The 27,994-nt window shown below is 38.8% G+C and overlaps 1 protein-coding gene across 3 annotated transcripts in view; it reads right to left on the reverse strand.

The window, feature by feature from the left end:
* Positions 1–9,022: 9,022 nt before the first annotated feature.
* HMGCLL1 (3-hydroxymethyl-3-methylglutaryl-CoA lyase like 1) overlaps positions 9,023–27,994 on the reverse strand; it is a 136,907-nt gene continuing 117,935 nt past the window's right edge. Inside the window, exons 5-6 of one of the 3 annotated variants that reach the window (XM_029243520.1) lie at positions 13,977–14,102; positions 9,023–9,480 (exon numbers count right to left, since the gene is read on the reverse strand). In XM_029243520.1, coding sequence (XP_029099353.1) covers positions 9,379–9,480; positions 13,977–14,102 — 228 coding nt within the window. In that variant the 3' untranslated portion in view covers positions 9,023–9,378. The remainder of the gene's footprint in view (positions 9,481–13,976; positions 14,103–27,994) is intronic. The other 2 variants (XM_029243519.1, XM_029243518.1) reach the window with 2 other exon arrangements.

Here is a 27,994-nt window from a genome sequence, read left to right on the forward strand (position 1 = left end):
TCATCATTTCTTCTTCATGACACATCTCTAGTGTGTTACTATACCCTATTTGTTTTCTGGAACATATTTTACAATTTTACCCTCTGATTCATGACTGAGTATACAGATCCAAAGAGAAAATAATTTTCTCTTATGTTACTAGAGCCCCACATCTCCAGGAAAAAATCAACTTGACAGGCAATAATGGGGAAGGAGTTGATCATTCATTCCCTTCCTCCCATTACAAGAATATCAAGGTAATTTAAAAAATTTTTAAAGATATGGTTCTCACTCCAAGTGTTCCTTAACAGACAGTCAATAGGAGGAAAGATACATCCGTCTCTTTTTTATATTTATTTAGACCTAAGGAATTGAGCATGGTTTGAGAAACATTTACTGGAATAATGAATGACATATCACATGGCAAAATTAATTCCTCTTAAGTAATTTAGCCCTTTTTAAATGTCTGCCTTCTTTTACCAAAAATATACATAGATGCAAAGAGTGATTGCTATGTCTTATCCATGAGCACCTGGGTGTGGAAGAAGTTTGAGGCTCTAAACATAACTCCCAAGTATCTGTCCATCTGAATTCCTGCATATTATAATTTCTGAGCTCTTTATCAACCAGCTGCGTCCACACACCCACATTCCCCCATTTTCCCCTGTGCTTCTGCCACACTGACATTCTTTGAGTTTCCCAGATGCATCCTTCCTTCCAAAGGGTCTTTACACATAATGTTCCCTTCTACATGAAATGGTCTTTTCCCTCCTCTTCTACTATTTAACAACTTAATTCTTTTTTCAGGTCTCATCTCTTGAATCATGTCCTACAGATGGAAATACTTGACAAGGTCATACCTCTACCATGCACGTTTAAAGATTAGTTTCTCGTTCATGGCACTTATTCCACATGTAATTGACACTTGATGATACTTTCTATGATCCCCACCATCAGACAGTTCCATAAGGGACCACTGGTCATTTTGCTCATTATTATATCCCAGGATCCTCTTTGGCCTGACTGATATAGTCAGTTGATTTCCCGGGATCCAGTCTCATGCATATCCATACAGAGAATTATGATTTTGTTTGGGGTGGAAATATACTCAAGTAAAATGCTTGAATTCCCTGACTTTAGCAGCTAAGCACAGTGATGTGACACAGTTCTGGCCAATGTCAATGAGTAAGTTAAAATTTTCCTGAGAAAAAGAGACAGATGCACCAAGTCTTTTATTGTCCATCCTTCTGGCCTTGAATGTGAATATAAAGACTGGAGCTACAGAAGCCATATTGGGACCATGAGGAAACCAGCATAAAATTGAAAAATAACCTGCTTTCATTGTGGTGAAGCAGGAGGATAGCATTACAGGGTGTAATGCTATATACTCACATAGATGGGATGGGCCTCCACCAAAACGAGTTCGGATGTGGAGACTAATGATGCCAAACACACCAAGAGGGTATGAAGAGATGTATTTCTCACATAGGGATTCTTTCTGAGAAGATCAGGGAAGATATTCAAGCAGGTCTGAAAATGGCTTGTGGAAGGAAGGGGTGAATGGCCCTGAGCTTTACTGTGCTGGGGAGTAGAGCCAAGGGGCGGGGTGGTTCCTGCACAGTTTGAAATTCCCTGCTGGTGATGGCATGGTTTGAACTTCCCCTCCAGCACCGATGGACAGAGCACCAGGGCTTTCTTAAGAGCTTGCCCAGATCTGGCACAGAAGGATAATGGGGTATGGGGGTACTTAAATGCTATCAGTGGTCACGCGTCAAAAATGGAGTCAGACATTTTATTATTTAAGGCGTTAGAAAAATAACTGCAACCATGTACCTCTGTATTCTCATTATTCACAGAAACATACAATCCTAATTATACAGTAGGTGCTCAATAAATACTTATTATTTTTTTATTGAGGTATAATTGACATTTTAGTTTCAGTTGTACAACACAATGATTTAATATTTGTGTATATTACAAAATAGTTATCACAATAAATCTAGCTAATATCCATCACTATACATAATTACAATTTTTTTTCTTGTGATAAGGACTTTTAAGATCTAGTCTCAACAATTTTCAAATATGCAATACAGTATTATTAACTACTGTCACCATTCTGTACATTACATCCCTATGACTTACTTATTTTATAACTGGAAGTTTGTGACTTTTGACCCCCCTTTACCCATTCTGCCCACTCCCCATTCCCTGTCTCTGGCAACCACCAACTTGTTCTGTGTACTTATGAGCTTAATAATACTATATTATATACGTCAAAGTTGCTAAGAGAGTGGACTGTAAATGTTTTCATCACAAAAAAGTAATGGTAATTATGTGACATGGTGGAGGTATTAATTAACACCATGGTGGTGATCATTTTGTAATATATCAGTGCATCAGGTCACCTCATTGTACATCTTAAACTTACACTATGTTACATGTCAATTATATCTCAATAAAGTTGGGGGGGAAAGAAAGCAAGCTACCAAAGATAGGTGACTAGAAACAGAAATGCACCCAGGGCTAAACTTACAAAACCATGACTGAGGTTTTAAGTCCCATCCACCAATTTCATAGAAAAGGTTTTATTGAAATTCACTAGGTGGCTGCCATGTATATGTCAGTTATTCTTACAAAGTTACCAGAAGAAATTGGACTTTTATATTTTAAGCAAATGAATTTTAAAAAGAAAACTACTGGGGTTCTTGTTGTAAGGTTTTTAGACAAAGTGAAGGAGTCATTTTCCAATGTTGTCTTATAGTGAGAAGATAGGAAGTTTTTATGGGGGGGGGGGCGTACATTGTTTTTAGCAAAAATAAATCTGAAAATGGAAATATTTCCAAATAAACTATTTTCGGAAGGAAGGAAGGAAGGAACAAAGAAACAAAGAAAAAAGAAAGAGCCAGACACTGGTATTCCAATTTAATTGATTCCCCTCTACTTTGGAACATACACACATTCAGAATATGAATTTTATCAGCTGACTCCCAGATGATCCAGTTACATCTAGATGAAGCTCTTGGGGGAAAAAAGAAAAGCAGGTGGTGCTTCTCAGAAAGCTTCCGGAATATCTGCCCAACGATCCAATATATTAGCATCCATGTACAGATAGAGAGGGGCCACCATGAAACTATCTGAGAGACAGCTCTTCAGGATTCAGATGACTCAGGATAATGGTGTGGTTAGCCGTGACATGTTGTTGGTCTACTTTACCAATGATCTTAAAGAACTAGCTGTAGAAAGGAAAGTTCAGATGAAACAGTTACCAGAAGTTGTGAGATATTACCATTTGATTCCTAGAAGGGTATAAGCCCTTCCCTAAGCCACATAAGCTTGATACTGTGGCTCAGGTCAGAGGATGGATGGCTCCCATGGAACCAAAGAATAGTCTTTTTCAGCAAAGCTCACGACTTCATGATCGAAGCATATAGAATGATATTCTGTAGAACAAGGAGAAAAGAGAAGTCTGCCTAACTTGATAGCCCACCAAGGAAACACTGGCAGCTCCAAGGTGGCAATAGATACCAATCCAATCATGCAATCAAAAGAGTAGGAATAAATTCCTAAAGTTTGTGATATTTCTGTCTTTAGGTGATTCAGGATAAAGTTTGTGATATTTCTGTCTTTAGGTGATTCAGGATATGGAGACTAAGGCTGTTAAGATGTTCTTTAGACAGGGTTACTCAGCATAAGTCTCATAGTAAGTTCCTACAGTAACTACAGTCCCATGAAATACAGAAAAGTCAGCTCAGAAGGCATAGTTCAATGACGCAGTGTAAGAAGTGAAGCATGGAAATTTGGTGCCAATTTAAGATTACATGGTTCTGGGGTTTAATGGTGAGCTGTCTCTTTTGGGATCATGGCAGGCCTTTTAAGACAATGCACCCTTTTCATGGAACAGAATACAGGATGATCTTTTATGAGAGCCTCCATGAGGGTTAAACCACTCATAAGGGAGGAGGAGTTCCACTCCAGGGCAGTGCCCTAGAAAGGGGCAATAAAAATGATGATAGTTAACATTTATTGACCACTTATGGGCACTTTGCCAAACACTTGTAAGCATTATTTCATGAAATCCTTCCAACAGCTGTGTAAATAAGCGCCATTATTATCCAAGTTTTATATGTAAAGGAAGTGAGTTTTGAAGTGAGGTTTAAAGGGATTGGTAAATCGACTGAGGTTGCACAGCGGTTAAGTAATAGATCAGATGATGCCAAAGACAACTCAGGACAGATGGACGGGCAGTAAGTCCAGTACACCTCCTCTCTTTTGGGGTTGAGCATTTGGGTCAGTGTCTCCTTCTCACAATTGATGTGTATATTTTAATTTGCTGTTATAATAAGCTTGAGGGATACCACGTATAGAAAATTGGTGAAATCTGTCTCCGATCCAAGCATCCTGGAGAAATCCTGATGACAAGCCTGTTCAATTGGATCTTGCCAGGAAACAGAGTCAAGGGGAGGAAGGTGGCAGGGGATGTGACATTTGTGTCACATACTCCCCTTCTTCTTGTTTGAAATTAACTCATTTCTATTTGTATTTTTCCACCTAACCACCATGTAATAGATAGTTATTACTCCAGGCCCTAAGGAAGTAAGAATGTTAAACACAGCAAAGACCCTGCCCTCTTAGAGCGTGTATTTTCTTGGGGAAAGAAAGAAAATAAACAACTAAATAAACAAGTAGAGAGTTAAATAAACAAGTAAAGAGTTAAATGAAACAAGTTGATGTGAGAGAAAGTAACTAAAGCCTTACTTTAGTTGGAGTTGTCTGGGAAGACTCACTAAGGAGGTGATATTTATGCTGTCAGGACCTGAGTGACCAGAAATCACAGCCAGGGAAGGAGCGTGACCCATGACTGGAAGAGAGAATAACCAGGTAAAGGACCTGCAATGGGTCCCAGGCTGACTTGTTCCAGGAGCAGAGAAAAGACAACAGACTAGGACACAGCACACAAGGGGAAGTGCCACAAGGTACTTGGAATACATGGAGCTTCCAATACCTGTTAGATACCCGAGAGGAGGTGTCAAACTGGCAAGTGCTTCTCAAACTTTAATAAACATATGAGTCCTGCAAGGATCTTGTTAAAAATGCAGATGGTGATGCAGTCAGTCTGGAGTGGAGCCCCAGATTCTGCTTTTCCCAAAAGCTCCCAGGTGATGACAAACCTGCTGGCCACGGAACACATTTGGATGAGGGGGCGGGGTGTAAGCAATTTTGCACTTGTGAGTCTCTAGTTAAACACAATAGAGAGAAGAAGGAGACCAAACAATGAAAGAGATGGTAGGACCTGGGACCAAGGATGTAGTAGGACCCAGGGGAGAGCAGGGCCACAGAAATCAAGAAGTGCTTCAAGAGGGGAGAGTGTGTGGAACACAGGTGTAAAGGTCGCATGAGGACCAGGAAGTGGACTTAGATTTAGCACATAACAGCCCCTGGAAAACTGTTACAGAGTAAGTTAACTTCCTTTTTTTTAAATTGAAGTATAGTTGATTTACAATATTGTTAGTTTCTGGTGTACAGCAAAGTGATTCAGTCATACGTATATATGTATATATCCATATTCTTTTTTTTCTATTCTTTCCCATTATAGGTTATTGTAAGACATTGAATATAGTTCCCTGTGCTATACAGTAAATCTTTGTTGCTTATTTATTTTACATATGGTAGTGTACATCTGTTAATCCCAAACTCCTAATCTATCCCCCCACACACACCTTTCCCCTTTGGTAACCATAAGTTTGTTTTCTATGTCTGTGAGTCTGTTTCTGTTTTTGTAAATAAGTTCATCTGTACTATTTTTTAGAGTACGTTAACCTCTAATACTGCTCTGGGTGGGTTTCACACATTACCATTCTTCTCAAGCCCTCACTCCATCCCCAGTTGTAATGCTCGCAGATCTCACTTCCTACCTTCCTGAAAAATATAGAGACCAATTAGCAAGATGGACTACTTTCCCCTTAAAACCTACACCTCTCACGTTTGAAACTTTTTCTATTTCCATCCATTCCTCCAGTTTCAGAGAACTTGGATACATCTCCTTCCTGAGAGGTGTGAGCTCTTCTGCCTTCAATTCTCCCACCCTGTCTCACCAGGAAACGTGCTCCTACAGGGTTCTCTTTCCCCACCACCGCACGGATCCACTCAAGGTCACCCATAACCTTGGCTTGTGTATCCTAATGGTCTTTTCCGCACCTAAGTGGTTAAGGGAGGGGCACATGATGATGTTCTGCCCAGTGAAACAGGAGAGGAAGTTTGGGATGGGGTGGGGGAAACGCTCTTCATTGATTAAAAACAGGCATTCCAGAAGAAAAAGCCTTCAGCAGAGGCTGAGCCCTGTGGGAAGGGTGAAGCCCAGAAGTGCTACAACCATCTTGCAACTCCCAGGTGCAGGAGCCCGAAGGTGCCAACAGGGAAATGGGCAGAAACTCTTATCTTGTAACATAATTGAGTCACGAAGCTAAATGATGGTGGAAAAGCAATATTTCTGAGAAAACTGTTGCTGCTTAAGCCCATGGAGTTGAGGTTTTCTATTGCCTGCAGTTTAAAGCAGCCTAACTGGTGCTTCTACCAGAGCAGGAGATGCCTTCCACTGGAGCTGCTCACAGGCAGGACATAAATACAGTTTCTCAACGCTCTCTTTCTCTCCCTCCCTCTCTCCCCACCGTCTCCTCCTCCTTCCATCCTGCATCCCTCCTCCCTGCCTTCCTCCCTAGCCCCCCCTTTCCTCCCGAGCTCTATACCTCCAAAACTATTCCATTTTAACTTTTAGACCTGCCCCACACAAGCATAAAACTTCTATCTTCTAGTCCACAAAAGCACTTTGCAAACGATTATGGGTATTCACAGCAATTCTTCACATGCCTATTTAATACAGATTTCTGGAGGGTTCCCAGGCCTTATTTTATCTCTCCTTTACTGCTGTGATAGGGATATTGGTGGCTTACGTATTCAATGCTAAGTAATCTGTCACTTGCGTGTCTGGAGTTCATGCACATAAATAGAAATGAATAGCCATATAAGTGTAGCTAAAAGGGTATTTATTAAATGTTATAGTGATCAGAATAAATAACATAAAAGGGCATTCTGAATTTTCTCAGCAAGTCATAGGCAATTTCCATTTCTTTGCTTTATGAATTTCATGAATCCAGAATTTAGAAAATTTCTACGTTTTACAGTAGTCTTAAAGGGCAGATGTCCTAAAAGTTTACTTTTATATGTATTTCATAATTGCTTTGCCATTCCTAAGCTTTCACCCAGGGCAAACCCTGGTGTGGGTTTATGTGTGGGTGGGTTGTTTGGGTAGGTCCTACAACAATTCCAAAGTTTCCCAGTTAGTGGAAACATAGCTTTGAGGGGATTCTGCCTATGGACTTCAGGCAGCTTTATTGATAAGGTGATTTTTTTCCCCCAAAACCAGAAAAGAAACTCTCTTTAAGTTAGCAGAAGGGTTTAGATGGTTTGGGTGGAGAAAGGATAACAGAAACCTAAAACACAAACTTTTCCTGTGATGCGTGTGATTAGGAATCTTCCAGGTGTTCTGGGATATGAACTGGTAGACTGATGTGTGTGCCATGTAAGTGTGTGCTAGGCTGCACCTGGGGTTCTCACGACTTGCTCTGCCTTTTGGAGAGTCCGTGGTTTTTATTTCTAAACAACAAAGTCTTGCCTTTCACTGTTTCTATAAGCAGTTTGCATCAACTGATGCTTTGCCGAACATCTCAAAACTAAGAATTCCACAGTTGCATAAGAGAGAGGAAAAGTCAGTCTCCTCAGAAGATGGGTAGGTATCCTGCTGTGCACACTAGGGCACGTGTCCCACTCCTGCCCCCGGGTGCAGTGTCATGTTCTTCCTGAAAAGAGACGATGTAAGAGATCCACAAAGAGCTGCAATTTTGCTTGCTCTCTGCACTGACCCTGCCCCAGCACTAACCCAAATGCAAGGAGTCATTCAGTTCTGATGACAAGTTCCTGCTCTGTCACCCATCATGACCTGAGCGTTAGCCTTATCCGTAGGAACTTAGTTTTTGTCAATTTCCAATATGCTTCCCTTGTGATCCTTTTCTTATGATTGTGTATCTTTAAAGTTAATGTAGGTATAATCAGTACTTCTCTTATTTTCTTGAATTTATTTCTGTGGTTTTGATGAATATTTAACAGAAAGCTCACAATGCTCACTTTCATATTTCAAATTCTATTCAAATTTATTCAAAGATAAGATCACCCAGTATCGTTGGAGAAGTCTACATAAATAATAAAACTGACGATTCAGATCCACATGGAATAATACTGTCCCCATATGATCTGCATAGGTTACAGAAATGTTTCTTTCTTAACATAGCCGTCCTGTGCCTCTTCTCAACTTTGATATATTAATTTTTGCTATTTCTGGCAATGCTATTACAAAAAATAAAATTTCAGCCACTTCAACATTAAAAATAACCATAAAAAGTCAACCCCAAACAGATGTGATTTAATCAAAGTGAATCAATGGAAAAGTTGTTTTTTTCATGAATTTTAATAACTGCCTTAATATTCTTAGGATCACAGTGACATTTCTTGGACAATTTGGAAGTGAGCTGAAAATGATAAAAGTACATGTATCACTCTATTCTCATCACTGCAACTTAGACATTGGGATGAAAGTTGTACCCCTTATTTCTCAATAGCCGAGTAACACGCTCCTGGTTTTCACTACAGCTGATGAGAGGGAAAGCAAGGTAAACTGGATGCATGTGACAAACATGGAAGGTAATATGTTTCCAGGGTGTGGCAACTTGTCACTGACCACAGCCTCTTGGAACAAGATAAAGCCACTGAAATAATTAACAGATGTTAGCATACTTGAAATATAAAAGTTCTATCGCTAAAAATTATGTAGGGTCAGATGGAGATTTGGCACTTGGTCCATAATTTAACTGACTTGGCAAATGGGAAGTTGAGATCCAGAGGCACATAACGTATAATATGGAGGCCACACACTTTGCACACCATGCAGGAGCTCATAAACTACTGATGATATGTACGCTGTGCTAAGCCAGCTTGATTAAGTATTAACACAGTTTTTGATACTTAGGGAAATCTGAAGTCAATTTTCACGTCAACTAAATTAAAAAGTTATTTCTATAAGAGCAAAAGAGTAGACTTTTCTCCAAGTTCAAAGCATGTCCACACATTTTATTATTTAGCCCCGGCTTGCAATTCACCTGATGACTGGTGTATCTTCCGGTCAATTTTTGTAATCTATCCAGCCTACTCTTTTTCAAAGTATCTCTTTTTTTCCCCCACTCTTGTCTATTACTTCACATTTCAGAACAAGTTGGCAGTAATGATTTTCAGATGAGTATCTGTAGCTGGAATGGAGCTTCTCAGCCTTAACTCACAAATGCATTCAAGTCAAGCGTTGAATGAGGCTTGTGCTACTTTAGAGTTTGTAGTTTTATTCACAGCTTTGCAGATGAAGTCACCAGCTTCCATCACTTTGTAAAGATTCACACCCTGGTGAGACAAAGATGACAGTGATACCAAGTGGGAAAGGGGGTTAAGGAGAAAGAAGACAAAACAGATTCCTTTTAATTGTATTAGTAGTTACTTAACCATTTAAAATTACTAAACAAAATGCTGTTCATTATTGATGGGGGGGTGGCATTTATCTCCATGAATTATGTAGCTTTAGATTTTTCTGCTTTATTAAAACATATCTTGAATCTGACCCTAGTATAAAACCATAGGCTAGTCACACCTGAATAACTCAGTGTAATTCATGCTGATATCTAAACTCTACAAAGGACAACAGTGGAACCAGAAAGACTCTACAAAATATCAGTGAAGGGCAATTAAAATGATAATCATTTGGAGGAGTTCAAAGATAAGGACTTAGGGGGAAAAAAAAACCCTCTTAGTGTATCTTAGGATATGAAGAAACAAACCTGATAAAGCTGTAAGAAATATGGGAAAGATGAATGTATAATTTTTAACCATGTTCAGAAACACTCTTACTGGCATGAAATTGAAGGAGGTAGTCCAATAAAATGAAGTAGTATTTAGCACACATCTGGAACTTGTTTGCCTGAGAGGCTGTACTGTTTGAAAGCATAAGTAGGATCAACAAAGGCTTTGGTAAATCCATGGATGACAGATCGACAGTTGAGTATGAAGGCCAAGTTCAAGGCAGGCTCGGCATCTTGGGCTTGGTGGAGCCAAAGATCACCATTGAGGTTTCCACCCTGCACCTGTGCTGTCACTGTGGGGGGGTGGGGGGGTGGGGGGTGGAACGGGGGCACAGTGTTAGGTGGATTAACCAGAGATTTGCCCCATGTAATATTTTGTAAGCTCCTATGTCCTCCCTCAACTCAGACTAGAAACAACAGGGACTTAAAATCAAACAGACTCAGGCTCCCTTGCTATTAAGGAGTAGTTTTTTAAATTTATGTAAGTTTGTCGTTTTCGTAAAACAGACAAGTATAAATACTCATAGGGGCTTTTCATACAAGTGATCAAAAAGAGATCATCATTTTAATATAGGTAGTTACTTCTCTCTAGAAACTTTTAGGGCACTGTTTTGTTTGTAGTTTACTTCTGTTTAAAAATCATCAAAGGGCTTCCCTGGTGGTGCAGTGGTTGAGAGTCCACCTGCCGATGCAGGGGATACGGGTTCGTGCCCCGGTACGGGAGGATCCCACATGCCGCGGAGCAGCTAGGCCCATGAGCCATGGCCGCTGAGCCTGCACGTCCGGAGCCTGTGTTCCGCAACGGGAGAGGCCACAACAGTGAGAGGCCCGCGTACCGCAAAAAAAAAAAAAAAATCATCAAAAATATTTTGTAAAATGACAGGTAAGTAATTTTCACTGTTTCTTTTTATTATGAAGTTGTTTTTAGGGTACTAACATGTGCTTTGGTTTTGTCATAGTAATGGTTTTGGGTGGAGTATCTGTTAGGCACATTTTGGTTTTACATCCTTAATCTAGTAATATGTAAATTTTGTAAATAATAAGCTACATGTGTGTCTTTCATTTCTGAATTACATCTAACAAAAGATAATAAGATTTTAGTCACCAGCATTCTTCTTTGCTTTCCAGTACCATTTATAGCAATTACGCAGTGGGATTGGTTGGTATCGTACTAAAGGATTCTGTTTCGGCCTTCCTCTACCGTTTTATTTAATGAACAGATACCTTTATGAAATAATGTTGCATTTATTCTTAAATCTTTTAGCACTTAAACCAGGTGTTTAAATACGTCTCATGTACTATGATCCATTTTGGGGTTTCAAGAACTTCTCGAAGAATATGGTTTCTGTCTTGAGGGTGCCTGTGGTCAAGCAGGCAATATGGAGCCCTAAACAGGAAATCCAGTACTTCCACTAAAGTCACTGAGGGAGAGAGATGCTCGGATGATCATGAGGGCAGAGCTGCAGGGTAGTCAACCCACTGAGGAAAAGGGTATGGAAACAAATGGAGGGGAGTGTGTCAGGGAAGGGTGCCAGGAAGGTAAATCCTAACCTGAGGTTTGTACGGACAGTATGAGTCCTTGAGAAGAAGTAAGAGGAATGAGGCACTGTCAGCAGAGAAGAGTACGAGACATCTGAAAAATACCATGGGATACATGGAAAGTAATGGGCCGACGTGACTGGAAAAGGTATAAAAGGTGTAGAACACAGCCTTGCTTTTCAGAAAATGGGAATCCACTGATGAGTACCCAAGTGGGAGCAAGGGATATTCATATTTGTATTTTAGAGAAAATCTTTTATGGTAGCAAGGAGGATGAATTTAAAGGCACTCTGGAGCCAGCAGACCAGTGTGGAGGATGAATATCCAGGAAAGAGATAAGAACTTGTGCTGATGTAGCTACAGCAAGGATAGTAAGGAAGGAACAAACAACCAAAATACTTTAGAAGTTGAAGCAGTAGCTCTTGGTAGTTGACTAGGCATGGGAGACATAGTGATACAGGTTGTACAGAGAATCTTGTCTTGTTGGCTGATATCCAATGTAACAACTGTCCTTGAACTGTGAAATTCTTAGGAATGGAGACATGGCTTATTTGCATTTGGACCCGCATGGCCTGACACATATGAAGCAGAGTTCATATGTTGACTCAGCTGAGTTCAACCAAATCATTTAAATCTTCAAGAAAGGATTTCTATGAATTGGGAGTTTGGGATCAGCAGATGCAAACTATTATATACCGGGCAGATGAAACAACAAGGCCCTACTGTATAGCACAGGGAAATGTATTCAATATCCTGTGATAAACCGTAATGGAAAAGAATATTAAAAAGAATATATATAGGGCTTCCCTGGTGGCGCAGTGGTTGAGAGTCCGCCTGCCGATGCAGGGGAGACGGGTTCGTGCCCCGGTACAGGAAGATACCACATGCCGCGGAGCGGCTGGGCCCGTGAGCCATGGCCGCTGAGCCTGCGCGTCCGGAGTCTGTGCTCCGTAACGGGAGAGGCCACAATAGTGAGAGGCCTGCGTACCGCAAACAAACAAACAAACAAACAAACAAAACCCAGCTGTATAAGGTGCTATCTGCCAGGTGACCATATTCAATACTTTAATAAATTATCCAAAAGTCCAGTGTTTCATTAAATCTATTTAAAAAGAAAAAAAAAGAATATATATATATATATATATATATATATATATATATATATATATATAAAACTGAATCACTTTGCTTTACAGTAGAAATTAACACAACATTGCAGGTCAACTATACTTCAATAAAATAAATTTTAAGAAAAGAAAGGATTTCTACTTCTGTCACGGTCATACATTTCTAATGGAAATGATGGAAAAAATCAGGCTACTTTGTAATAGCTATTTCTAACCAGAGAAGAGAGGCTCCTGGTGTTTAGTGCCAAGCGGTATCAGTCCTTCACTGAACATTATTGAGGGTCTCTAGGCAACAGGCACCTGTGAATCAGCTGTCATACTATATTTCTGCCTGCAGGGGGACCTAGACACAGAAAGAGGATGGTTCTACAACCTTGTGGTAGGTTCAGAGGAAGACACAAAGGTAGCCTGGAAACACGGAGGAGAGGAACCCAGCAGTGTGGGCCTCGGAAATCAGCAGGGAAATGCTAGAAGGTGCGTTTTTGAGGATGGTGGTGCCTCATTTTCCAGGTGAAATCGAGTATGGGCAGTAAGGTTATTCCAAGGGGCGGTGAAAGCAGGAGCAAGGGGTGGAGGTGAGAAACCGAATGCGCAGGGAAGGAGACTGCAGACAAGCTGGCTGCTGCAGGAGCATTGCTCAGTAGAACGAGGGAAGAGGAGAGAGAGGAGAGATGGAGAGGACAATTCCATTCTGCAATCCAGGTGATGCTTTACATCTCAGAAAACATTTTGAACTTCTGATAATCTGTGAACAGTTTTTTGCCTTTTATGTTTTATCCTTAAAAAAAAGAAAATCTGCCTTAGAGACTGGTAGGCCGTCTTAACAAGCATGTGGCAAAACAAGGTACTAATTTTGGTGGGTTATTATAGAGCATGTGACTTTTTCAGGTAGCACTTGTAAAGAGAGTATTCTTGCTCACATGCTAAGTATTATTAAGCTCTGGTCCTACACTGGCCATTTTAAAAGTGCCCTGGGCTCTCTTTCAGAAGCCCTACTTGTCACCATGAGAAAATCAAGATCTTAGTTTTCCTCCAAGGAAAACAAAACAGCAAAAACAATAATCATAATAGCAAAGACAGGCTCAGATTTGCAAAGTGTGTGAAATCAAACTGGATACTAGATGAAAAAGGACTTTGGAGGTCATGAAGCACCATAAAAATGTGAAATGGTAGCATTATTGGTGATCTAACTATAGCAATAAGTTACTTTATAAAGCCCGCCCCAAGAATTTTTTATTGTATTTTCCCACTATGCATTTTAGCAAAGAGCAAAAGTGTAGTAAAACTTGAACTCAAAGTTGCTTCCCAAATCCAAGAAGCATTCCAATTTGAATCTGCAAGGAATGTATGAATATTAAAATATGCTAAATTAACTTACTGTCTTGACCCCCAGGCCATTAAGCATGTAGATCAAATCCTCAGTGGCTACGTTCCCAGACGCACCTTTTGCATAAGGGCAACCACCTAATCCGGATACTGCAGAATCCACCACATTAATCCCCATCTGGAAAACAAACCCAAACACCCAAGGTTTGTCTCTTTATGGCATGTAAATTGTTGCATCTCTATTTAACCTGTTCCAAAGAGCAAATAAGGAAAATCTGAACCATGATTCCAACCTATTCACTTACCCACCTGCTGCTAGAACAGTCCCCGAGGTGCTAATTTCTTTTCTGACTAATCTCATCTTTTAGGCTAACAGACACTCTGCTAAGGATCTCGGGAATGAGAATAATCTTAGATCAAAATTGAAATGGTGTTTTCATTGATAACAGAACAAAGGTAGGGGACGAAGACTGAAGTAAGATAAATACACACATGGGGTGTATTTTCCAACCTAATTTTGAGCTTTAGTCTAAAAACCTTATATAACCAACAGGAAAGATTTCCAACATCCTGACTCAAAATCAAGGTGCCTTCGAAGACAGATGGGGGGGTGGGGGGGTGGAGAGCTGTCCTTATGTTTGAACTTGTATTTTGTGGGCTCAACGTATTCACTCAATTCATCCAATTTTTATTGAGCCATTACTTTATTTTGTGCACAAAACCCTGCTGTTTTGGGAGAAGTGAAGAGACATTTGAGAGGCAGGACATCCACCACTAACAATTGTAACAGCTCACATTTACTGGGTCCTCACTAAGTGCTGGATATTATTATTAATACCTCATGATACTAACTCACAATTCCCACACAAACCCAGGAGGTAGATACTCTTCCATCATCCCCAAATCACAGATGAAGAAACTCAAGTACAGAGGGATCACACATTTTGCCCAAGGTCACCTGTGTCTCCAGAGAATTCACATTCTGCTGTGATTTGTGGCCTCTGGAAACATGCAAGTTGGTTCATGTTATGAGTCTGGGGATATCCAAGGTGGAGATCTCTGTGGACTGGAAAAGTTGTGAAAGACGTGAGCACAAAAGGGTCTGAAAGGGACCCTGGGAATCAGATTTGAATAACATAAGAAGAGAGGCAAGCAGAGCAGCCCTCTCTGGAAAGGGACAATTGGGAAATCAGAAGCCATTAAGAGGCTAATCTGACTCTTCACTCCTGGACATTGAAGAAGAAGTAACATGACCTCATCTAAAATGAGAAGTGCTGGGAAACAGAGCCCTTGGCCAATCTGCTATATCAGCAGTTCTCAGTCACAGAAGCAGAATCACAAATGGCTGTTAACATCCCCAGAGTTTCTGATTCTGGAGGTCTGGGCTGGGCCCTGAGAATTTGAATTTTTAACAAGATCCCAGATGCTGTTCTCACTGCTGCTCTGAGGAATCACACTTTCTTTCTTTTTCCTTTACTTTTTTGATAAACTTTTTATTTTAGAATAGTTTTAAATTTTCAGAAAATTTGGGAAGAAAGTACACAGCATTTCCATACATTACACACAATTTCCCCTATTGTTCACATCTTACATCATTATGGTATATTTGTCACAACTAACGAACACATATAATATGTTATTATTAACTAAAGTCCACACATGATTCAGATTTCCTTAGTTTAGAAGCTAATGTCCTTTTCCTTTCCAGGAACTCATCCGGGTAGCACATTACATGTAGTTGTCTTATCTCCTGCTGTGGCTGTGACACCTTCTCAGACATTCTTTGTCCTCATTGACCTTGACAATTTCGAATTGTTACTTGTCATGTGTTTTGCACAATGTCTTTCAAGGTGGGTATGTCTGATGTTTTCTCGTGGTTAGACTGGAGTCCTGAAGTTTTGTGAGGAGAGCAACACAGGGGAAGTGCCAGTCTTAACACATAGTATCAAGGGTGCGTACTATATGGTTTACAACTGATGATGTTCACCTTGACCCCATGCCCCCTTTTCCATATGGCACTTTTTGGAAAAAAGTCACTATGTGCACACCTAAGGAGTGGAGAATACCTACCTAAATTATTTAGAAATTTCCCATATTAGAGATTTGTCTATTCTCCCATATTTATTTATTTCTTCAAATATTTGTTTATATCACTAGAGACTCATGGGTATTTATTTAGTACTTTGGGTTGTAATCCAATATTCCTTTATACGTCTTGTCACTCATGTTGTTTGAGCTTTAGCTGTTGGGAGCTCTTCAGGTGGCTCCTATCTCCTTTGACATGCCAAGGGGGCTGAACATTTTTTTAATTGAAGTATAGTTGATTTACAATGTCATGTTAATTTCTGCTATACAGCAAAGTGATTCAGTTTCATATATATGTATATATATGTATATATATATATATATATACACACACACACACACACATTCTTTTTTATGTTCTTTTCCATTATGGTTCAAGGGGCTGCACAATTTTACTGTTCTGAATTTTCTCTGGTGAGAACTAGAATGTTTACCAAAGCTCCCAAGGGCAGAACCATAGTCCAAAAGCCATAGATGCCTTTGGGACTAATGCAAAGTTTACAAATATAATTGGTTTGCTTCTGTACCTCCATTTCTCCTCATTATACTACTCAACATGGGAAGGTGGCAATGGCTCTTCTTCCTTTATCACGACCTCTCTCAAAGCTCAATCATGTTTGGGTGTTAATAACTGACCAGCTAAAGTACTGGTCCATTTAGGACAGTCTACATTTGCAGTGAATCAAAATAGTAAGTTTAAAGAATTATGCTCTAGGAGTGAAATCTGTGGAATTGTCCAGTAGTTGGAAAAGACAAAGGTTCAGACACTGAGCTCATCTCTGGAAGTCTGCCAGGACATCAAATAGGCAGATAGAATCTATCACTCCAGGAGAAAGAGGTTTCAGTGGTTCTCAATCCTTACCAATTATAATCACCTGGGGACCTTTTAAAACTAACAGCCAAGTTTCTCCCCAGAATCTTTGTCTGGGAATGGGGTCAAGCATTGGTATCTCTTTAAAGCTCCCTCCGGTGATCTCTTCCCTCTGGTGATCTCTTGTGTAATTAAGTGTGGGAACCCCTGAGGTAAGGTTCTCATCCCTCTCCGACTTTATCAACTGTGGGTATGAGTGAGCTTTCATTTAGAGATGCTCTGTACCCTGAGGCAGCAAAGAGTTAATCAGGACAGATCAACTTTTCAAGAAAACCTGTTTTTGAAAGAACACCCCAAAAAGTATGAGGTAGTGAATGTCAGCAGTACCAGCGTGAGAGGTGAAAGATGGCTTCAGTCTACCACGAGGGCTTATGATTTTCTGTATGTGCATTAGACTTTGATAAACATCAATGACAAAAAGGAGGTGGTGTTGGAACTGAAGGTAAACAAGAAAACTTAAACTGGTAGGGAAATAACCTGGAACATTTTTTCTGTTGAGCAATTAACTAGTAATTAGTCTTAATTGCCAATATCCATTATCCTAGAAATTTCTATCAAAAAAGTACTTCCTAGGAATATTTCACAAATTTTAAGTAAATAATTAGGTAAGAAATAAAAACAAATAGATATATATGGGTGAGTGTATGTGTGTCACACATGAAACACACCCCTTATATATAGATTCATTACAGTATGTTTTATATGAATAAAAATTTGAAAACCAGCCAAATGTCTGTAATGGGGACTAATTTAAATTAATTAAGGTGTAGCTGTAAAATGGAATGATAAATGCTACGTAAATGCATAGTTAAGGGAAAGAAACAGATTACAGGACATTATAATGGTGTATGGAACCATAATCCCATTTTCTAAAAAAAAAAAAGGTAGAATTTGGATGATATACCAAAATGCCAACAGCAGTGATCACTGGGTGTGTGACCCTAGGTAATTTATTTTATTTTAATTCTGTTTGTCTTGTTTTCTAATGGCCCCACAATGAATGTAATTACAAATATAATTAGAAAAAGAAAAAGAAAGGTTTCTACAAACTGTAGCCTGTCGTAGAATGACAGTAAATAAATGAAAATGAGAATAAATAAACCTACGACTGAGTTTATTGACCAACAGTTTATTTTGCAACTAACTGATCTTTCTAGGATTTAAGTGTGCAGGGCTAATCTGTGTGCATAATTTCGTAAAGGCAGACGTGATCTGGGTGAAAGCCTCCCTGGAAAATGGTCCTTCCCTCTTTCCTACCATCACATTTGCTCTGGAACAGATTATATTTCTGTGAGTGCTAGTCACAAATCAATTGAATCAATTCTAAGAGCAGTATGTGGATTTAAAATTTCAATAAGCAAATTTAAAGAGAGTTTATTAAAGTATACCTTAGCTGTGAAGGAGAATATTAAGATATGTGTTCCTATTAAAGTCTCTTTTCAAAAAAAAAATCACAGTACTTTAAAAATAGAACTTTCTACATAATATCCTCTCAATTCTGTCCTCTATCAAATGTGCCATTCTGTTCCCCAGAAATACATATCTTCTCAATGGATAGTGTTACCCATACACTAAGTTAGATAACGTTATTTTGGAACAAGCTGCTTTGTAAATTTCTAGTCATAGTCATCTAAGAAAATTTGATTTCACTGTGTATGTTTTCTTTACCTCGACTTCCCTATTCCATTAGAAACGGTGCATATTATGATGTAAACAAGTTCTTAACAGAGCAGGAAGAAAAACATTATTTCTTCTCTGTTGCTTATGGTAAATAGAGGAAACATGTTTTTACTTTGCTACTGAAATCATAGTATTATAGAAAATGCATTGCTATAATATCCTCATGTATTTGATAATAGTAGATGGGTTGCATAGCTTATTTTATCATGCAAGAGACTGCATTAAAAGATTAGTCTTAGATATTTCCTTTCCCATGTCTCCAAATCTAAAACACTGCTTTTCAGATGGTCAGATTCCTGGCGTCTGTGTGTGTGTGTGTGTGTGTGTGTGTGTGTGTGTGTGTAAACACACAAGCACAAATGGTTCTCTGCACCATACAGTATGTTGCAAAACAAAGCATTTGGGTTTTGTTTTGAAGGAAATATCTTCAGATTAATAACCACAAGATGGCGATGTAACACCAAAATCCACCAAGTTAAAGTCGAGCATTGAACTGCCACTGTGCTCCAACCCAGAAACAGCAAATACGTAAGTAAATAGCTTTATATTATGCAAATAAATATTTTGTTACCTTTAAAATAAGGAAAATTTTACTAATGGTGTGTAGCACATCATCTGTGGTTCAATGTAATCAGTATATTTTTTATTATTCTTCTTTTGATTTGAACATGTTTATTGAGCATGTTCTATGGGCCAGGGACTTGGAATACATACAAAGCTCTGTAGCTCATGGAGATTAGTGTTAGAAATTAATATTACTATACATTTTGTCTGTCACTGAGAAATAGTTCACTATTGCCAAATGAGAAACGATTCTCTCTAGAACTCAGGGAGCTAATTCTCCCTAAAATGAAACAAATACGGAACTCAAAGGGTGGAGGTGACTTTGGCTTCCATTTCCCTCAAAGCTCACGACCAAAGCTATTAACACAGTGACCCAGGTTATGAAAAGCCTGGTGAGTGCGGTTATGGGCTCCATCTGCTTGAGCTCCCAGACATGTATTTGGACTTAAGGCTGAGGAAAATGGATAAAATATGAGTGACCACTTCTTCTGGAAAATTGCAAATTAGCTGTAGATATAACACGAGCATTATCACTCCGTACTACAATCTCAGGTGAGCTATGAGGAGAGTTAACTTTGTTAATTTTACATAGTGCTTGGATGCCCAGATCATGCTGATACAATAACTGAAAGTATCATCTCGACTTTTTCTCGTGCTGTAAGAACTTATTCTCCAAACAAAACTGAGGAATATGATAAGAGGAGGAGTCAAAGAAATCATTTTCCAAAACGTATAATCGTCCATATATGTCTGATTTCAAAATATTTAATGAAGTCTACAATTTTACGTATTGAAGTTAGTAAAGTATTAAGGAACATGTAGAAGAATTTTGGCAATGTTATTTTTTGAAATGATGTCTACTTTTTTTGCCAAGACCAAATTTTTCTTTAGAAATCTGTAATAATGTTACATTTGAATTAAAATAACAAGTGAATCTCTGACAGGGAAATTACTCATTGTGGGGATTTAAGTTACTCATGAGGAAAAAGACAAATATTCATGTAGGATAAAATATTACAAATATACTCATTTTTCTAATATTTTTCCCTTCAACTTGTTCCTCACAGCTAATATTCCCTCCAGTAGAGGATTGTAATTATCCACATGTGATGTGCTACTTCTCCCCCAGCAGCCAGACCAGTGTCACTAGTGGGTCACAGCACTCTTTCCAGGGAGCCCAGATCTTGCTCTGAGATGCTACTCACCCAGAACTCTAAAGAATTACCATATATGGAGTTTTGGTACCAACTACTTGCCATTCATGTGTACTGTGAACATACCATGCTTTGTAAACCACAGACAGTGAACCATTGGCATGCATGAATAAAGCCCAGTGTTTTCATACACTGAAGTTATACACCAAAATTGGTGTGTAAATCATGATACCTTGCTGTTGGGGGTGAGTAAGCTAACGTGATGGATTATTAACGCTTTCATAGACCATCTCTTGTCTTTGAAAAGGGTTTCCTGCACGTTTCACTCCTCCCTGCCTTACCACACGTAATGAGATATATTATATTTGTACTTTCATGTAGTATATTTCAAACTGAGATAGAAATGGGAGTGTGTACATAGAAGGAAATAAGGAAATGGAAAAACATAAGAAAATTCTCAATTTCAGTAGACTGAGAAATAGTAAATACTATTAGTGAACATTGATTGAAGGCTTATTATATCACAGGTACTGCACCACATACTTCACATATGAGAAAACTCCACAAAATCATGGTAAGTGGGCAGTAGTTCATGCTCATCTACTGATGAGGAAACTGAGGCTTAGAGAAGGGAAGTGACGGGCCGTGCTTCACACAGTTAGTATGAGACAGAGTTTAACAGGTATAACATTTGTGTGCTACTGTTCAGTATTAATAGTTAACTGACTATGTGCTAATTAAATGCCAGCTGCATTACTAAACACTTTACACACCTGGTTGCATTTAATCCTTATAACAACTCCAGGGGGAAGGGTGTGAATTAGGAAGAGAGCCATTGACAAATCAAAAGACTTCATTTTCTGAAGACGTGGTACGTATATACAATGGAATACTATTCAGCCATAAAAAGAATGAAATAATGCCACTTGCAGCAACATGCATGGACCTACAGATTATCATACTAAGTGAAGTAAGTCAGAGAAAGCCAAATATCATATGATATTACTTACATGTGGAATCTAAACAATGATACAAATGAACTTATTTACAAAACAGAAACAGGCTCTCAGACTTCAATAGCAAACTTATGGTTACCAAAGAGGAAAAGTGGCGGGGGGGTGGGGTATATTAGGAGTTTGGGATTAACATATACACACTACTATATATAAAATAGATAACCAACAAGGACCTACTGTATAGCACAGGGAACTCTGCTCAATATTCTGTAATAACCTACATGGGAAAAGAATCTGAAAAAGAATGGATATATGTATATGTATAACTGAATCACTTTGCTGTATACCTGAAACTAACACAATATTATAAATCAAGTATACTCTAATTTAAAATAAAAATTAAATTAAAATTTTAAAAGGAGACTGAAAACAACAACAACTCAATTTTCTCATCATACTTTCTTCAACTCTCTGAAAAAGTTTCTACACAACTCAACATTATCAAGAAATTGAGAAAGTAAAGGATTGTTGTCCCAATGGTTGTATTTCTAGGAAGCTAGCCCAAGAAAATAGCCAGAAATGTTAATATAGACTTATGTTCAAGGATGACTATTCTTTGTATTATTATTTGTAACAGTGAGAAAAAAGCCTGTAAATGAAATGTACAACAGTAGGGGAATAGTTAATAAGTTATGTAAGACAGTTATGAGACAATTAAATGGTTTTGAAGAATAAATAATGGTATGGAAAAATGCTGATAAGAAAATGGAAGATAAAAGAGGAGAGTAACTATATTTGCTATAAGTCATTTGTATTTCCAGATTGTTAACAACTATCTGTAATAAATATATACCACTTGTAATTAGTACAAATGAGCCATATTAATAAATGTGTACCCTTCTTTCTCAATCATTTCCTTCTTCTGCCAGGACAACACCCCAAAGTACACTGGCTGACCTCAGGCTCTATTTTCTCATTTCCTGGGTTCAATCCAAACCCTACAGATGACTCCTCTCAGAATCATCTCCTCTTTTCTGTGTGTGAGTGGATATCACTGGCTCCCATGGGCACTCCTTCAGTTACCATCCATGCTCTCCAATCTACTGGCACAAAATAAAATACAGTTTTCTGTGCCTTACCCAAAAATCTGAATTTTTTTCTTGTAAAGCCCAAGTATATGCAACTGTTTCAAACTCCAAGGTGACTTTTATGGATAATAAAGTTTGAAGATCTCTAACCTTTCAGTTTAGCGGTTCATCTGTAGCAGACAGTACTGGCTTTTCACCAAAAAAATCTGTCTTCTCTTCTTCTGGGACTCAGCTAGACAACATTACCTAACTGCCCTCTGTGTAGGTGAGGCTGCGTGATGTGGGTTAGCCAATGGCATGAGAGCAAAGTGATGCAGGCCATTTCCAGAACAAGTCCTTTCAGAAACTACGTGTCTTCTTCCTTTTTAATAGTCAAATGCCCATGACAATGAGGCCTGAGGGAATGGTGTAGCCACAAAATGGAAAAAGCCAGGTCCCTGAGCGAACACCTGGAAGAAAGATGCCCGCTGCCAGGAACACGTGCAGTGGACCATCTAATGAGTGAGGAACAAACATCCCTGTGTTTGAGCCATTATTTATGTTGGGGGGTTCAGGGTCTGCTATATCAGCATACCCAAGTAGAACTAATACACTAACTGATATGGTTGGATTAAAATCTGCTAGCTATTTTCTATATGCTCTATTTGTTCTATGTTTTGTTTTTCTTCTTTTTCTATCTTTTGTTAATTGAGCATTTTTTATGACTCTATTTTATCTCTTCCTTAATATTTCTACCTCTTCTTTAAGTTGTTGAGTAGTTACCCTACGCTTTATAGTATAACTTAATACAATTAAATTAATATTATTTAATTAATAATAGCCTACTTTCAAATATCTATGCCACATGGAGGGAAGGATCTTACAGTATTACATATAATATATTCTCAATTCCTTCCACCCATCCCTGGTGTTACTGTTTCCCTACCTTTTACTTTTACGTGTGTAAACTCACAATACCTTGCTACTTTTTTTCCTTTAGACAGTCGGTTATCTCTTAGAGCAATTAAAAATAAGAAAAAAGTAATTTCATCTTGATTTATTTCATTTCTGAGTTCTCTGAAGGAACTTGTCTAGAAAAGAAGAGCAGAGATTCAAATCCTGGTATTTAGTGAACACTCACTTTTTGGAATTAGGAGAAGGGAGATGAATTAGTGCAGGGGGAAGTTCAGTGTCATAGGACAGGGTAGAAATTTCCCTAAATATACCACCGTGACGAATGCTGAAGGTAGTTAAAGAAAATGAGACCAGAGAAAATTTATTGGATTCATGCCATTGACAAAGGTTGAAATGGGTCATTTCAGCAGAGATAGAACAGGAGTGAGGTGGCAATAGATTCAAAAACAAACAGAGAACCTACAGCCTTGTGCTTTCAGGATCAGTTTCAGGAGACAGACTTCTGCTTGAACCTGCTCTGCCACCTGTTAGCTGTGCGATCTGGAGGATGTTACTTTACCTCTCTGTTCCCCCAGCTGTAAAATGAATTTAATAGTACTGATTCACGGGCTTGTTCAGGATACAATGTGATGTTCCACGGAAAGCGCACATCCCATAGCTTGGTACATAACATGTGAGAAGTCTTGGCTTTCACAAGTATATGACAAGGATATAGAGGCGGACGGAGGATGTGTGTGTGACAAATGAAGAAGAGAGTTGGGGCAGATTTCAGTGTGGAAGTATGCAAATGGAGAGACAGGTGAGTTGGCAGCCATGAAGGATAGGGTTCACTGAATGGGGGTAAAGAATGAGGCTGCACTAGAGGAGAAAATTAGCCGAAAAAGCCTTAGGGAGGTGGGGATGAGTTTGAGCTTAGGGCAGAAACATAGAGCTGAGCCAGGAAATTAATAGATAAAACTGTGCCATGAGGTAGGGCAAAAGGAGAGGACAGACAGAGTGCCAGAGACTCTTAAAGGAACAGTGACCCCAAAGCTTCCAAGGAAAATCAACAGTCAATCTTCTCAGAAACACAGTAACTGAGTTCATCGGCTGAGAGTCCTGGAAAGAGTTGACCATCTCATTCCAGCTCCCCGTAGACCCAGCCTTACCCCGCTCCCATGATGCTCTCAACGTGTGCAGAAAAAGTGATGAATGGAGACAATGGTAACAAAGTGAGGGGGAAGAAAATGGGACACAGATGGATAACTAACACTGTGTAAATATTAAAGATTTTGCACCTATAAAGGTAGAAGTCACCATGTATTTTAGTCAAAATCCCTTATACGATTAATTGATTAGTGGATTGATTCTGGTTTAAAGGGAAGGAGCTAAGCCCCAGAGCTCTTAGGGGTTTCCCCAAAGTCGCAGAGGTCTTTGGTGGTGGAGACGGGTCTAGAATTCAGGCCTTTATGCTTCTGGAGTTGCACTGGTAGGAGATAAGTAATTTCCAGTTCCAAAATGGGTGTTAGTGGGAGGCCTGCCTAATATTGTGAAAATATAACTAAATGTTCAGAAAAGAAAAAAGAACGTTAAGAGAGAAAAAAAAAAAAGAATTGAAAACACAGTGGTGCTGACAAAGAACTAACAGCGTTATCAATACTCACAAACCAGACAGGGCTTGTGATAATGGAAAGATTACACCTTTTTATTTTCTTTTTTAAGTCAAAGCAGCAAGCAATATACATTAGCATCATGAGGTCAAGAACTTCATGCTACCTCACTCCATGATACCCTCAGTGTACGGCATAATACCTAGAACAGAACAAGTTACTATTCAAATGTTTTTGAAAGTGTAATTGAACAAATTCAAATATTTTGAAGAACAATTGCAGGATCAAGGCCTGAGTGCAAGTATGACTACACATGGTGTGAACTGAACTTGATCTAATCCAACTGGAGACACAGAACGATGCTCTGAGGATAGCAAAATCAATGAGCCATGTCAGTGGATCACTACCTACTTTGCTCCCTAAACCTTCTTCTCTTGGAAATGCCATAAAGATAAGTTTATGGCACCTGCTTGTTTGTTTGCTCAGTGACTCTTTGTTAATCTTGGCGGCAGCTGTTGGAACCAAAATTGAGTCAATCACAGGCTCCTCCCCCAGAATGTGGCACAGAGACAAAGACAGATTCTGTCTTTCTAAGAGGTGAGATGTACAGCACATGAGCTATGGACAAGCAATTTTTTCCATGGGCGACAAGCAGCAGAGTAATTTGGTCTGTAGGAGGGGGTGGAATAAAACATTCGAATTAGAGAAATGCCACCTGAATTCCAGGCAGCTTTTTGGTCCTTCCTGAGATCCAGCTTCATTTCCTCCCCACCTCTGTTTTTTTGTTTTTGTTTTGTGTGTGTGTGTGTGTGTGTGTGTGTGTGTGTGTGTGTATGTGTGTAGTCATCTTTATTAAGACATCTAGATTCTCATGGGCGTCTGCTTTTCTCTCATTAGAAAATCCACGGTTTATTTGAGAATGGTAAAAAGGGACACTATCTTAGTGTCATTAGGACAAGTTCTCACCTCATAGGAAACCTGAAAGGGGCTCTGGGCCTCCCAGGTCACCAGACTGCCTTAACAGACCTGCCCACACTCAAGTATCTTCTGGAATTCCTTATAAATTTCAATGGGCACCCAGGCAACAGAACATTCTATTACTCTGCTGGTTTTTAAGGTGCAGGTCCAGGGTTAAATATTGTGTCCAAGCTTAACATTTTAAAATTGTCCAGGTTTATTTTCCAAAAATAGTGTATTACTCACTTTACCAATCTCCGTACCAAATAAAGGACCCCAAAACATTAAATGATAACCACAAAGAAGTTCAGTGAGGCTCCTCTTCTCTCCCCAAATCAAATTATTTGGAATCCCAAGCAAATGCTAGTACCACAAATGCAAGGCAGTAGTCTTTCCCAAAAAGCCCCACCTTTGTTTCTGAAATAACATTTAATGAGAGCTGTGCCAAGTAAACCATGTAGTAATCCTAGGAAGTACATACTATTATTATCATCCTCATTTTATATGTTAGAAACTTGAGCCACAGAATGTTTACTATGACCACACATAGTGACACATATTGGCTAAGTGGTGAGAGCTGAGATTCAGAATCAAGTGGGAAGGCTTCCAAATCTCTGCTCTTTGCTTGTCTTGTTCCTTTAAGAGGTTTTCGTGACACACCCCTATATCCTCATAACACAGTCTCTTTTTTGCTTAAGGTAGCTTGAGTTGGCCACTGTTGCTTGGAAACAAAGAGTAGTAACTAACACATCATTAAGTTAATGACCTGGCAGACCAGATATTCATAAATACAAAGAACTACAATGCAAAGTAGAGTGTGGTAGCTATTATGAAAATTATAAACGAAGCTGTCAGACACATCCGTGAGATGGTTTCTATATTTCATCATGAAGCAAGGTTGGGTGGGGTACGGTTAAAAGTTTGATGACTAGTTTGGCTCTGAATTGGGCCTTGAAGGATGTTGACAAGTGGGGGATGGTGATGGAAGGGATATTCTACGGGGAGGGAACAGCTTGAGAAAATACACAGATGATGAACAGGCCAAGGGTACACTGAGATTTTAATGAGACTTTTATTGTAGGGAGTGTTGGGGTGTGGATGGAGTACAGCTCCTAATCACGAGAGGCCTTGGATGCCTTTCTGTACGAGCTAAACTTTATTCTCTAGAAAATAAAGACCTACTTAAAGTTGATGAATAATCGTGCCATCATCAGCATTTTGTTTCAAGCAGATTTCGGTAGCAAGGGAGCAATAACTGAGAAGGATAAAAGGTTGAGAAATATCTAAGTAGAAACACTAGTCAGAAAATTAGTGCAACGCATCCAGTCAATGGTGGTGAGTATTTAAAGTGAAGCAAAAGTGTAAAAAAAAAAAAAAGGGGGTTTTGTTAAGGAATAAATTTGAGATAAATTTATGAGATAAAATGGTGTCTAAATAAATGAAGACTAATAGTAGATAACATACAAAGTAAAGTAAGTCAGAGAAAGACAAATATCATATGATATCACTCATATGTGGAATCTAAAAAGATGATACAAATAAACTTATTTACAAAACAGAAACAGACCCACAGACATAGAAAACAAACTATGGTTACCAAAGGGGAAAGGGGGGATAAATTAGGAGTTTGGGATTAGCAGATACACACGACTATATATAAAGTAAACAGCAAGGACCTACTGTACAGCACAGGGAACTCTACTCAATATTTTGTAATACCCTATAAGGGAAAAGAATCTGAAAATATATATATATATTCAGTTTTATATATATATATATATATATATATATACATATATATATACATATATATACACACATATATATACATATATATATATATACACACATATATATATATACGTATATACATATATATGAGGTGTCGTTAACAGAAGCCCTGTGATTTCTAGCTTAATAGCTAAGTGGAGGGTGCTCCATGAATGGGAATCATCAACTCTAGAGGAAGGTAGAAGCTGCTTTCTTGAAAATCATCATAGATAGAGAAAACTGGATATTTAATACATAATGTTTCTTAAAGCCTTCGTGATTGTTCCAAACTAACTTTAATTCCTTTTTAAATCTTTCATTACATACCCATTTCCACTTGCTTGTCTGCTTTGGGGATGATCTCATGGATTGGTAATGCTCAAACTCATGATTCAGTATTCTTATAACTCAAAGTATTGGTCTCCATGGGGCAGTAAAATAATTTTAAAAGATATAACCATG

Source organism: Monodon monoceros, unplaced genomic scaffold (genome assembly GCF_005190385.1).
Source record: "Monodon monoceros isolate NGI ecotype Baffin Bay Population unplaced genomic scaffold, NGI_Narwhal_1 Super_Scaffold_3, whole genome shotgun sequence".
Classification (NCBI taxonomy): Eukaryota; Metazoa; Chordata; class Mammalia; order Artiodactyla; family Monodontidae; genus Monodon; species Monodon monoceros.